General features: G+C 29.6%; 5 protein-coding genes across 6 annotated transcripts; 3 read left to right on the top strand and 2 right to left on the bottom strand.

The window, feature by feature from the left end:
• Positions 1-29: 29 nt before the first annotated feature.
• Positions 30-2691, bottom strand: LOC130441071 (protein ABHD13). Its single transcript, XM_056774590.1, has 4 exons — positions 2189-2691; positions 1713-2138; positions 1042-1202; positions 30-838 (listed from the first exon to the last, which is right to left on the bottom strand). The coding sequence occupies exons 1-4, from the start codon at positions 2346-2348 to the stop codon at positions 524-526; spliced, it is 1062 nt and encodes a 353-aa protein (XP_056630568.1). The 5' UTR covers positions 2349-2691; the 3' UTR covers positions 30-523.
• Positions 2620-4918, top strand: LOC130441072 (UDP-N-acetylglucosamine transferase subunit ALG14 homolog). The gene is made up of 2 exons (XM_056774591.1): positions 2620-3052; positions 3110-4918. The coding sequence occupies exons 1-2, from the start codon at positions 3046-3048 to the stop codon at positions 3766-3768; spliced, it is 666 nt and encodes a 221-aa protein (XP_056630569.1). The 5' UTR covers positions 2620-3045; the 3' UTR covers positions 3769-4918.
• A 1670-nt stretch (positions 4919-6588) lies between these two features.
• LOC130441068 (uncharacterized) lies at positions 6589-8172 on the bottom strand. Of its 2 annotated transcripts, none has more exons than XM_056774587.1 (2): positions 7863-8172; positions 6589-7774 (listed from the first exon to the last, which is right to left on the bottom strand). In XM_056774587.1, the coding sequence occupies exons 1-2, from the start codon at positions 7957-7959 to the stop codon at positions 6669-6671; spliced, it is 1203 nt and encodes a 400-aa protein (XP_056630565.1). In that variant the 5' UTR covers positions 7960-8172; the 3' UTR covers positions 6589-6668. The 2 variants fall into 2 exon arrangements, with proteins under 2 accessions (XP_056630565.1, XP_056630566.1); XM_056774588.1 differs by having other exon boundaries at positions 7855-7974.
• LOC130441070 (3-hydroxyacyl-CoA dehydrogenase type-2) lies at positions 7770-10043 on the top strand. The gene is made up of 5 exons (XM_056774589.1): positions 7770-7999; positions 8316-8483; positions 8544-8708; positions 9398-9635; positions 9696-10043. Exons 1-5 carry the CDS (start codon positions 7991-7993, stop codon positions 9884-9886), a joined length of 771 nt encoding a protein of 256 aa, XP_056630567.1. The 5' UTR covers positions 7770-7990; the 3' UTR covers positions 9887-10043.
• Positions 10044-11634: 1591 nt separating this feature from the next.
• On the top strand, positions 11635-12551 carry LOC130441067 (DNA-directed RNA polymerases I, II, and III subunit RPABC4). The gene is made up of 3 exons (XM_056774586.1): positions 11635-11840; positions 11900-11992; positions 12395-12551. The coding sequence occupies exons 1-3, from the start codon at positions 11783-11785 to the stop codon at positions 12415-12417; spliced, it is 174 nt and encodes a 57-aa protein (XP_056630564.1). The 5' UTR covers positions 11635-11782; the 3' UTR covers positions 12418-12551.
• The last annotated feature ends 66 nt before the right edge of the window (positions 12552-12617 follow it).

Below are 12617 nucleotides of genomic sequence, written 5' to 3'. Positions count from 1 at the left end.
AATTATAAGCAATTGTAGTAAAAAAAGCATTTGTTAAAATCCATTTATTTAAAAGAAAAAATTATAAAATATGCTAAAAAATAGTAGAACACATATGCAAAAAGTTCAGTAAAACTATAGTGCACAAAATTGTGTTTTTTTACAGATTGAATATTTTTTGGCAAATTTAACAAAATTTTAATCAAATTATTAAAATATTCAAACTTTTATATATCAATTGGTATTTTTGCTAAATCTCTATCAACGGAAAAATGTTTTCGAAATTTTTACAAGGTATAATAAAAACAACACGAAAAGAGGAAGAAATGGAGTTATAAACAAAAATCTAGCTTGCAATTTATAAAACTTAAAATTTATTAATACTATTATAAATTTTGGATAGCACTGTTCTACTTAATTAATTCTTGTAAATAAAATTAGGTTGTAAGAATAGAAACAGAACTTTTTATTTATCCCAAACTCCAATATTCGTTAATAGAGATTTACAACTCCTCACCATATATTAGAATAATTTACAAACTATTCAAACTGTTTGTACATCAATCCATACACTCTCACTTTTATTATTTTTATCACTAGCTACTTTAATATCAAAATTACTATTATTAATATTGTCCAAGCTACAACTTTGTAAAAACACAGCCATGGATCGGTAGTACCCTTGTAGAAGCCAAGTTTCGTTGTGGGTACCTGCAGGTACTTGAAGAAGTTGTTTCCTAGCGCTACCGCATCTATTATGGAGTTCTGCCATCATTCGGGGAGGGACTAAAGAGTCTGCTGTTCCTGATATGAATAAAGTTGGAATTCGAAGATTTTTCACTTTTTGATATGATAAAAACTGAAATAAAAAAAGGAATAAATCCATCTACATTAATAATTGAAGTTAATTTTTTCCAATATTTGATTGCCTAACAAGGCAAACAAATAAACTAAAAAACACTACCTACTATATAAAACAATACTGGAACATAAAAATATAGATATAAACGTGGAAATGAAAATATGTAACACAATAATAGAATACAGCAGTCTGAAACTTACTTTATTCTTATAGAAAAATAATGGAAAATACTGAAGTATTCTCCATCCAAGTAAAACTTTTCCCATATCAGGTATACTTGTGAAAGTATTTTCTACAATTAAACACCAAATTTTTCCTAAATATTCCTCTCTTGTTGCTAAATCTACAGCAACAGCACCACCTGTAAAAAAAGGTAATTCTTAATGACTACTTTAAAGACTTTAATTTGTCCTGGTTCCTTTCAATCCTGTTTGTCTGGTAAGAGTAGTATCTATGAAATAAGCTATAGTGATTATGACAGGAAGTATGTTGGGCAGACTAAGATATCTGTTAATGTATGGTTTAAAGAGCACATAGCTCATTTTAATAACCAAGCATGTTGCCAGTCATAATCATGAAATAAATATAAATAATGTACAATGGTTAAAAAACATCAGATAATAAAGTTAGATGTATTCGTAAGCATTGACATTATTAAATGCAAGAATAGTTTAAATAGAGTTAAGGGGCCTATTTCTTACAGCTCACTCTAGAGTTTAGTGGTTAAGGAACTAGGTTTTCCTGCTGGGATTCTTAAAGCACATCAGACAGTGTAATTGTAATGTAAATTGTTTGTTCAGTAAGGAAATAAATAACATTATTTTCCTTCATATTTTGAATACTTATTAGCTTAATATAAATTTCAACTTACCCAAAGATCTTCCAAAAATTATAATTTGTGAATGATTTATATCATTCCTACTAATTAAATAATCAAGGCTTGTTTTAGCATCAATGTAAAGACCTTCTTCTGATGGTACTCCTTCAGATAATCCATATCCCCTATATTCAACTAATAAGATATTACAATGTAAATTATGGTATAAGCCTACACAATTTTGTAAACGATGACCTATGTTTCCTGCATTTCCATGAAAAAATAATATTGTTGGTGAGTTCTTCCCTTTTTCTTTTGGTTGGTAGATGAAATACATATGAATTTGTATCCCATCTGAAGTATTTGTTGTAATACTTTCGTAAGGAAGATTAAATGTAGATGGGATCGGTACATAGACTCGTGAATGTGTAGGCAATTCTGAATTATATAATAAACTGTCTTGAATATGATATAATATACCTTAAAAAACAAGATAGTTGAAGCAGTGTAATTCATTGAAATTACCTTACCTGTGACGGCAAAAAATAATAATATAACAGCAAACATTCCTCCATACATATAATAAATCAAACAACAAAATACTAGAACAAGTCCAGAATATGCCCAGACTCTTAAAAGCATCTTAAATAATATTGTTGTTATTCTCGCAAATGGTACATAACCTCCCATGATTGTATATTTGAAATTTAATTGTAAATTATTGATAGCAAAGAAAACAAACTAAAACTTTACATTTTTGAATAAACTGTAATATAGAAATTCTTGGTTACTTTAATAAACAAGGTTTAAAACAAACATGACATATTTATCATTGTTATAATGACATTACAGGTTTGTTCCAACCTGCTAATCTGGACCGTTCTCGGAACGGTTATTAGAATCGTTTAAATTATATTATCTGCGCCATCTCCAGTTATGTACTATTCTTGTATCAGTACTTGCTATCAACCAAGGCACAACCGATAGTCAAGCCGGTTCGAACATAAAACAGAATCATTCATATAACGGTAATAGCCTTGTTGGAACACGTAATCTCTATTGTGCAGAATCGTCACCGTACCAAGGACGGTTTTTTGATGGGTTGTAACAAGATTATATACATCTACTTTCCACATTGGTTACAAATCGCTTAAATAGGTGGATGAAAAAATGAACTAACGCTGTAGTTCTTTTGCAATTTCCCTAATAGAGAAACACAGACGATTTCAGTTTTTGGTATAATGAAATAGTGTATTCTCCTGATAAGAATAATTTATTAAAAGCATTGACGATCAGTTTATATAGCTGATAAACCTATTAGCAAAGAAAAAAGTATATCTAATTTAAATACAATATTTTTTAAATGTTTTCACTAAATCAGTACTAAATGGAGAGTAAGTAATCAAAATATAAAATATCTATTTTTTTTATATCTTTAATGTCTTTTTTAGCACAACTTAAGGTGGAACTTTGCATCTTATTTATAATATTGGTAATTGCAAGACTACTCTTTTTAATTCACAAAATTACAACAGGTCACAGCAAATATGCTTCTAATAAGAGAATAGAACCTTGTAAAACAATAATATGTATTGGATCTGGGGGGCACACAACTGAAATGATATCTTTATTATCTACATTAGATTTCAGGAAGTATTCTCCTAGATACTATATTATTGCTACAACTGACACTACTAGTTTAACAAAAGTTGAATCACTTGAAACAAGTAAATCTACACAACTTAGGGAGAAGGATTATTTCATTAAAAAAATTCCGAGAAGCAGAGTTGTACAGCAATCATACTTTACTTCAATTTTCACAACAATATTTTCAATACTCTATAGCATTCCACTTGTATTAAAAATTAGGCCTGATCTTGTATTGTGTAATGGCCCTGGTACTTGTATTCCTATATGTGTTATAGGATTTCTGCTCAAATCTTTTTTTATTACTGATACCAAGATCGTTTTTATCGAAAGTTTTTGTCGAACAAAAACATTATCTTTAACTGGTAAAATTTTAGTTTATTTAGCCGATAATTTCATAGTTCAGTGGCCAAATTTGAGAAAAAAGCTGAAAAGAGCTGATTACATTGGTCAGTTAATGTAAAAAATTATGGATGCCTAAGAAGTACCTAATAAATTTCAGTTTTTTTTTTGAAAGAATATTCTGGAACTGATTGACATAATAGTTCTATTTGAACATTTCTAACTGAAGAATATTTTCTTATTCATACCATGCCACTAAATTAACATATTCTAAAAATGGAAAGAAATCTTTATAATTACTTTCAAACGGATGCCAATGAGGCAAAAGGATTATTATATAGCTAGAATCTTGTAAACAATTATGATACATTATTTAATCCTGTGTATTGCCTCTCCTTTCTTAGATTACTATTTCACATCCTCAGTGCATCATGTTTCTAATTGTATCTTGATCTTTCTGATCCCATATCTTTTCAAACTTTCATGAAAGGTTACTTAGGCTTCCAGGTCAAGGCAGTAACAATATAAACCTACAATCCTTGTCATCTTGCAAGTGTTCAATCAGGACTTCTTGTGGACTAAGTTATAGTTGCAATTACCACTTCCTCTAGGTAATAATTCTGTACCACTCTAGCCATAAGCAGGAGTCCATCTGTTATGTGTCCAGCAGATGGGAGATGAACTCTCAATTAAAACTACCTCTGCGCTAGCCTCAAATAAATGCCAGCCCAATTCGTGACACATCTCCTATAATAACATAATATTCCAATAATTTTTTATTAGAGATATTACTCTCCAGGATGTCGATAGATTAACATGGGGAGGTTGCTTCACAAGTTTTGATGTTCTTGAGCAAATTGAGGATATAGCCTTCGATGATCTGGAGTTAAAAGAGAGTCAGTTTCTGTTCAATGTGGTGTAAGTTTGACTTCTATCAACTTCCTTTGCACTGTATCTTGACTAAATTGTTACTTATACCTACAGGATAATTATTTCTGTACTGCTTGTAACAAAGATATTTGCATAATGAATTATAAATATTAACAAACTGTGAAATTTTGTTGAATAATAAAACGGTCTCTGTGTATTAATTTTTTTGTAAATTTCATTTGCATATGGAAATAATTGAAATGAATAGGCATACATTAGATTATTGGTTTGGATTAATTTACAATACACCTTTGAAGCTGCCTTCTAAGGTATAAACCTGGCTTTTGACAAAATCTGCCACCGGTACCTGCTGTATAAACTAATAAAAAAGAACTACCTTATACAGTATATTTTGATTTACTATAATCCACCAAAAAATCAAGAAACTGTTTTTAAGAGTCCTTGCTAAAAAATTGATTAATGATACTTAAAGCAGAAGTCTTGTAGGGTAATGTATTCATACAGTCATTATCTTTTATATTAAACACGTCATCGTGAGCAATGAAAATATTCTATATTATTCAAATCCAAACAAATATTGTACAACCGAATATACAAATCCCATTAGACAACAGAATTGAAAAATATAAATAAATCCTTACAAATATTTCTTATAACATATAGACAGTATTTCTAAATGAGACAAGTTTCTTAATTACATGGTCAGATATTTACATAAACAACGTACACTCAATAATTTCTTTCTAATTTATTAAACATTTTGTGCACGAAACCATAGATGAACCACCACGAAACCCATCCATGAGCCTGGCACATAAGAATCAATTGGAACAAATTTCAGTGGGTGCATTTCAATAAGCGTTCACGGCGGCTGAAATACTCTTTTGGGCGTTCCACATTGCGACTACGATCGTTGTGGTCTCAGCGAGAACGTCACTCAAAACGTTATGAGTAACGTTCACGACGACTCTTGTCAAGAGGTGGGTCGAAGTGAGCATTGAAAGAATTAACGGAATAATCAAGACTCAAGCAACGCAGATTGCAACCATAAGAATATATCTCATTATTTGATGGTATGGTATATTATAAGCACTTTCGAAGCATTCTTGTGACGCACCACCAAATATTTTACTAACGCCACAGAAGATATTTTGATTTTACTTCAATGTAAATCAGTTAACCACTTCACTAAAAAATTCAATATCTTACGAATTATAACATAATCTTTTAAAGCTTTCGCTTTGTTTTTTGTTTTGAAATTCATTATTATTAATCTCATAGCTCAAAACACCTCGTAATCTATTCCATTTGGGTTTACCATTATAACGCTCGGAACTAAGTAGAACGGGAAAGTTCGTGAATGTGATTATCGTAAGTGCTTAGTGGAATGCACCAGCCGTCATCTATAATTTATTTAAATATACCCTTTGATTTACTTGTCTATCCCGTGATCAGGATGAATCGTTTATACACACTTTAATCATGAGAATGTTCGAAAAATCTAATTTGTCGTGAACATTTGAAAATGCTTTATTTGAAATAGATTCTATAAAAACATAAAATAAGTTTATAAAACAATGTGAAGAAATTGCCTATGGTCCTTCTGGAAATTGTACTATGCGCATCCGCCAAACTTTAATTTCTATCAACATAATAGAACAGGGCCTGCTTCACTGTTTACGTTAGTGGACGAGTTCGTGACTTATATGAAACAATTTCATCTTTGAGAGAGAAATATCAACTTAAGATTAAATTTAATTTCGATAACATATTATCAATGATATTTAATATTCAGTTTTGATTGTAAGTGCATAAAATTTCAATGGGCAACCTAAACTAACCAAAACTGTAAATGAAACAAGAACATAATTTGTTGTCCCCAATAAAATTTTTAACGTTTTATATAGAATATAATAATGCAATACCAGGGGTGAGTACCCCTTATTGGAAAATTTCTGTTACTTAATAATTACGCTTTTCTGCATTTATTTTCAAAATAACTAAGTACTTGCCAAACTTATGAAAATAGTTATTGTTGAAAAAACACTGATAACAGTAAAAACGTTTATTACAAATAGTTGTAGATAAAAATTTATTAGCACAATAAGTAATTCAAATTAATTTTCACATTTAAAATCCATATTTAGCCCTACTGGCAAATTTATTATTTTTACTAATAGCCCATTGATTCTTCAGTTCTTGTTCATTAGCTTTAGCTTGTTGAGCTAAATACGTAATATGGTGCTTCTTTCTTCTAGTTGGATCCACCGGGTTCTCTATTACAGGTTTTGGAGCTAATTCAGGATCTGTAAGACTCTTTGCCATCCAAATATCTTTATCAGGTAAAATTTCTTCTTCGTTTATATCAATTAATTTGATGTTACCTATAGGCCTTCGCGATTTTCCAACTAAGTGTTTGAATGCTTGATTATCAAGACCTTCATATGGTTTTTCTGGTTCTGGAGCTATATCAATTATCTCTTGTGTTTGTGGTTCTTCTATTTCTTTAATAATTGGTTTATTTTTAGGTCTCCCACATATCTTTTCCCACATCTCATCATCATATGTTTCTGGTACATCTAAATCATCGTCACTCTCTGCATCACTCAAAACTACCTTATTTTTTTCATTAATCACTTTGGTTTTAATGTTTCTCTTACTTTCCGCCTGCTTTCTAATAACATTAGGTACCAAGGTATTAGAGGTTGAATTTGACATTGGTTTAGTTTGATTAACCACTACTTTAGGAATAAAACTAGTATTAGTCTTAACACTTCCTTTGACTGGTGGTAATAAAGCTAACAGTCCACTACTTTTAACAGTTGATTTGATTTTTTTTGCTTCAGGTTCTTCGGTATCATCTTCAAACTGTGATAATGATGGAATAGTTATTTTTACCTTTTGTTTTTCCTTTTTCGTAGAAATAGGCGCAGGTTTTGGAATAAAGTCTTCAATCTTATCCTCTACAACTTCTTGAATAATCTTTTTGGTTTCGGGAAGAATAGAGAACAAACTTTTCTGTTTTGTATCATTTTCAATATTTGAATGGGATTTTAAATACCCAACGTTTAGTTCCACTTCTTCATCCGAAATATCAGTATCATTTTTCTCTAATTTAGAATCTTCTGAAGTATTTATTTTTATAGAATTTCGTTTACTGACATCAGCTGAATTCGTGCAGTCCTCTTCTTCATTTTCACTGGCACTGTCGTAATCATACGCTACAAGCGCCATTCCTAAAAATTTAATCTACATTAACCTCATTCATATTAATGAGCGTTTTTTAGGTTTGTAAATATGATAATTCAAATATAACCTTTAAACCTTTTATGCCAATGCTTTCGTTCAACAAACTAGTGTAATCAGCAGACGTATTAATAGCCAGTAACTTGAATGGAAACAAGTATATTTCGTATTTCATACAAACAAGTTAAACCATATATAAGTTTACTATGATCAAGGTAAGTTTATGTCGAACACTATATATTTTAAGTTTTGTTTTTACACAAAATAACTAAAATTTAATGTTTTATGAATGTTTTGGATTTTATTCTTTTCATTACAGTAAAAATATGAAATATTTAGATTTTAAAACTAATATGATTATCAAAGTACTTAGTACAATTTTCATAATGGTTGTTACTAAGCAACCAATGTGTCGGTAACTAAAATCTGGAACCTAAGATGTTCCTAAAAAATGATTTTATTAGATTATTGATGAGTTAGTATTCAGCAAATTATGAACATATTTTTAGTTATAATAGTCATTTATTTAAGGGAGCAGTTAGTTTGGTAACTGGGGGTGCATCTGGATTGGGGAAGGCGACAGTGGAACGTTTAGTTCAGCAAGGTTCTAGAGTTGTACTTTGTGACTTACCTGCTTCTAAAGGCAAAGAAATAGCAAGTACTTATGGTGAAGATAAAGTGCTATTCACACCAGTAAACGTAAATTATTGTATATGTTTCTGTTATAAAAAAAAAATAAATTGCTTGTTTGTTTTGTAGGTAACTTCAGAAGATGATGTTAAAAATGCCCTAACAGCAGCTAAAGACAAATTTGGAAAATTGAATAATGTTATTAATTGTGCTGGTATTGGTGTAGCTTTTAAGACTTACAATTTTAAGAAAAAATTACCTCATTCTTTAGAAGACTTTACTAAAGTTTTAAGTGTAAGTATATTTAAGAGATGTAACAAATTTAAAAAATTCAATTAAGTATAGGATCAACTTAATTTTTTTAATATGTTGAATAAGTTTTAAATAATGATTACCAGTGGTGGATTCATCGAAAGGCTGGAGTAGGCTGTAGCCTGTAGCGACAGCTTTCAAGATGCAGCAAATTTTCCTTAAAATTTTTTTGTTTCGATTTACAGAATTACAAAAAATTGATTGTTCACACAGAGAGGAAAGTAATTTAACAAGTAGTGTAGTATTATATGCAGTATACTAAATAATTAAACGTCATTCATGAACAATTGCTTAAGACTTTATAAAATATACTACTAGGATGATGAATATTCAGAATATTGCAATAGTAACCTGATATTACAATTGAAATTAAGCTACTTTTAAAACTTATTTATTTTTAACTTTGACTAATTTTTCTTTATATCCTATACCCCTAATATCCCTGACAAATATCCCAAGCAATCTACAATCTCTCAAATAATCAAGGAGCTCACATAAAACCTTAGTTTTCATAATTTTGAACTAAGGTATCGAATTTCAAAGGTGAATAGAGGCGGCTAATCTGTAAATCCGCCACTGATGATTACATTAATAATTGTGTGAATAATTAATCTTTTAATGTACACAATTTTTCATATTGAAGAATTATTTAGATAGAAATGGAATTTTAGGTGAATACTATTGGAACTTTTAACGTAATCAGGTTAGCCGTAGGACTAATAGGTGAAAACGAACCAGACGATAACGGTTGCAGGGGTGTAATTGTTAATACAGCTAGTATAGCAGCATTCGATGGTCAAATGGGTCAAGCAGCTTATGCGGCTAGTAAAGGAGGAATTGTTGGAATGACTTTGCCCCTAGCAAGAGATTTTTCAAGTCAGGGAATACGTGTTGTGACTATTGCTCCAGGTAAAATTATTTCTTCAACCATTAATTTGGTTTTTGTTTGTTGAATATTTCCTTTTTTAGGTTTATTCAAAACACCCCTGTTTGATGCTTTACCAGATAAAGTAGTCCAGTTTCTATCTAAATCTGTTCCTTTTCCGCAAAGGTTGGGTAATCCAAATGAATTTGCACAACTGGTTGAAAGTATAATTGAAAATCCTATGTTAAATGGGGAAGTAATAAGACTCGATGGAGCTCTAAGGATGCAACCTTAATTTTTCCCAATATTCATTTTTATTCTATTTAATGTAGTGCCTTCTAATAATAATAATTTCAAAATATAATTGTTTTTCTTGGACACTGTTTGAAATACGTAGAAAAACATCCAACGGCCGACTATACACATTTTTCAATAAAACCAAGTCCAATAAGTGTCTTTGATTTTTTACCCATGCAGTGCATGCTCATGTTAATAAAAGCGTTAAAAGGCGTTTCACTCCAATTTTTCAGCAAAATGAAATTTAAAAATAATAGTTTTTGAGTAAATATAAAATTATTAATCGATATTTCAATATATACAGGAGTTGAGGAAAACGTTAAACGGCTATTTAGACACTGCTAAGTTCACTAAAACAAAATTGAATAATGTCCGTAATTTAAATTTAGAATTAATAATTTAATTTAGTTTGTGAATTGGAATTTACAACTTAAATTCTATTTATTATTACATGAAAAATACATACAAAACTGGTATCTGGCTGGATGAGAAACTGGTAAGAGTCCACTGTTACCTACAGGCAGAATAAGAATTTGACTGGCAATGGTGGGTCTGGTAGGACACATAGACCTATTAAAGGGTACGGATCCGCCTTACCTATTTTTTCACAAGTAGTTCCGAGGTGCCAACATTATTAAAAGAAGGTCGAGATAGAACCAAAGAGGACAAAAAGTCATGCTATTATGTAAAATATAAATAGGACTATCAGAAATACTATATTTGATTTAAAATGACACTGTCAAAAATTTTAGATTGAATATTAATTAACACTTAATATTCTTCGCAAGTGATATTTTAATTGGTTTAATTAATGAGTGATATATAAATAAAATAATCTATGAGTAGAAGAAATTTGAAATAGATTGAAGAGACGAGGTAACAAGATATTCTTATATCTAATATTACCACTATACAGGGTGGTTTACAACAATAATAAAAACTTATTTTCTTTAACGATAATGACTTTATACTCAATGATAATAGTGTATATAAGATGACTAAATCTAATACTGTAATCAAAAACAGAAAGAACTTTTCCTGCTTTTAAAACCCTATTCCCTAGTAGATTAAATTCAAAGTCTTTCTTGATGAATTGTTATTCACAAATCACTGTATAGTCACTTGGCTTAAAATTGTCTCTTCTTATAGGCAATAGCCATTTATTCCTAGGGTCGGAGTATTTTGGTTACTTAAAATAAAGATTCATAATCATTTTGGATTACAATGATTAGAAAAGTTTAATTTCTATTGGGAGAAAAAGAATTATTACTGATGTTAAGATTCTTATTTGAAAATTTTCAGACAAGAGTACTTAAAAGATCCTTTAGGAACTCAAAGATGAAGTATCGTAATTAAACATAGACAAACGTAATAAACTCCAAATATAAATTTCTTTTATTTTGGCTTCTTTAGCTCCATCCTTTTTATGCTGTCCCTCTTATACTAACATCGATTTATATCGTTTGGGCTAGTTCATAACCTCTAATTAGTCTAATATAAACGTATAAGAGCCAATTATATACTTCCATTCATCGCTAAAACAAAACTCAATAATAAGTCACGCAAATTTGATTTTAGTATTACTAATAAAATTTAATTCAGTTTGAAACTGTTTATTGAAAACTACAATCAAATTTCATCTGTTATTACAAGAATACTAATTTTAATAACTGGTAGTTGGCTGAATGACAAACCAGTGAGAGCCTATTGTTCCGAATAGACAGAATAAGAATTTGATTTGTAAAAGTGTATGCACAAAACCATAGACCACTTAGTTATCTGTGGGTATGTTTTGCATTTGTATATAAGATTATTAATATTTGTATAAAAACAGCATTTTGTCCATTGTTTGGGTATCTGACAATCTTACAAAAAGATAGTTTAATCTATTATAATGTCTGAAGGTACTAGTAAGGAACCACAAAAAACTCCAATGGTTTACATTTGTGGAGGTTTGTAAAAATTAACTTTTTCAACAATTTTCGGCCAATAATAATAATTGTTATTTTAGAGTGCCACAATGAAAACGAAATTAGACCTAGAGATCCAATTAGGTGCAGAGAATGTGGTTACAGAATAATGTATAAAAAACGAACCAAAAGATGTATCCTTTTGTATCAAACATGTGTTAAATTTAATCTGACTAATTCTAGTTTATACATTGGTCCTTCCAAATTGTTAATTCACTTATGAAATTAAAATTTATTCTATATTGCAGTTTATATTACAATTTTTGTGCTCTTTGATATAAAAATTGTTTGATATTAAAAATTGGTGTTGAATCTTTGTTGAAAAATTGCAGCTACCTGTCCAACAAAAATTATTTAACACCTAAAATTTATGGTTAGGGACCCTAATAAGTTAATTGCTTTTCTATCTGATCTAGAAATATAGTTTTTAATGCAAACTATTATTTACACTTGTATTACTCCAATGGAACCATATGATGAAATATTTACAATAAAGTTTAAAATTATTTCAACACATTTTCCTTAATATGATACAGTGGTGGTCTTTGATGCAAGATGAACATCCCCATAAAACACATGTATATAGTTATTAGTTGACTTATTTAGTATTTTTTAACAAATATAAATTGGATTGTTTGATTGCCATTCCTTTATAATAAAAAATTTACAACTAACATTTTTGTTTATTTTTTCAAGTATTAAGAGTTTATTATATTATGAAAGAATCTAAAAAGTGAAATCTAAGAAAAATATGTACAC

This window comes from Diorhabda sublineata, chromosome 3 (genome assembly GCF_026230105.1).
Source record: "Diorhabda sublineata isolate icDioSubl1.1 chromosome 3, icDioSubl1.1, whole genome shotgun sequence".
Taxonomy (NCBI): Eukaryota; Metazoa; Arthropoda; class Insecta; order Coleoptera; family Chrysomelidae; genus Diorhabda; species Diorhabda sublineata.
This window is presented reverse-complemented; position numbering and strand designations above follow the sequence as displayed.

Excerpts from the sequence above, each read along its gene's own strand:
- LOC130441070 (XM_056774589.1), top strand. Across the intron at positions 8,484-8,543 it reads TGCTATTCACACCAGTAAAC|GTAACTTCAGAAGATGATGT; the intron begins GTAAATTATTGT and ends TTTGTTTTGTAG. Across the intron at positions 9,636-9,695 it reads TGTTGTGACTATTGCTCCAG|GTTTATTCAAAACACCCCTG; the intron begins GTAAAATTATTT and ends TTCCTTTTTTAG.
- LOC130441068 (XM_056774587.1), bottom strand. The coding sequence starts at position 7,959 with ATGAAATACGAAATATACTTGTTTCCATTCAAGTTACTGGCTATTAAT. Across the intron at positions 7,775-7,862 it reads CGAAAGCATTGGCATAAAAG|GAATGGCGCTTGTAGCGTAT; the intron begins GTTTAAAGGTTA and ends TTAAATTTTTAG.
- LOC130441071 (XM_056774590.1), bottom strand. The coding sequence starts at position 2,348 with ATGGGAGGTTATGTACCATTTGCGAGAATAACAACAATATTATTTAAG. Across the intron at positions 1,203-1,712 it reads AATTTTTGGAAGATCTTTGG|GTGGTGCTGTTGCTGTAGAT; the intron begins GTAAGTTGAAAT and ends CTTTTTTTACAG. Across the intron at positions 839-1,041 it reads TATTTTTCTATAAGAATAAA|TTTTTATCATATCAAAAAGT; the intron begins GTAAGTTTCAGA and ends TTTTTATTTCAG.
- LOC130441067 (XM_056774586.1), top strand. The coding sequence starts at position 11,783 with ATGTCTGAAGGTACTAGTAAGGAACCACAAAAAACTCCAATGGTTTAC. Across the intron at positions 11,841-11,899 it reads AATGGTTTACATTTGTGGAG|AGTGCCACAATGAAAACGAA; the intron begins GTTTGTAAAAAT and ends TTGTTATTTTAG. Across the intron at positions 11,993-12,394 it reads TAAAAAACGAACCAAAAGAT|TGGTGGTCTTTGATGCAAGA; the intron begins GTATCCTTTTGT and ends AATATGATACAG.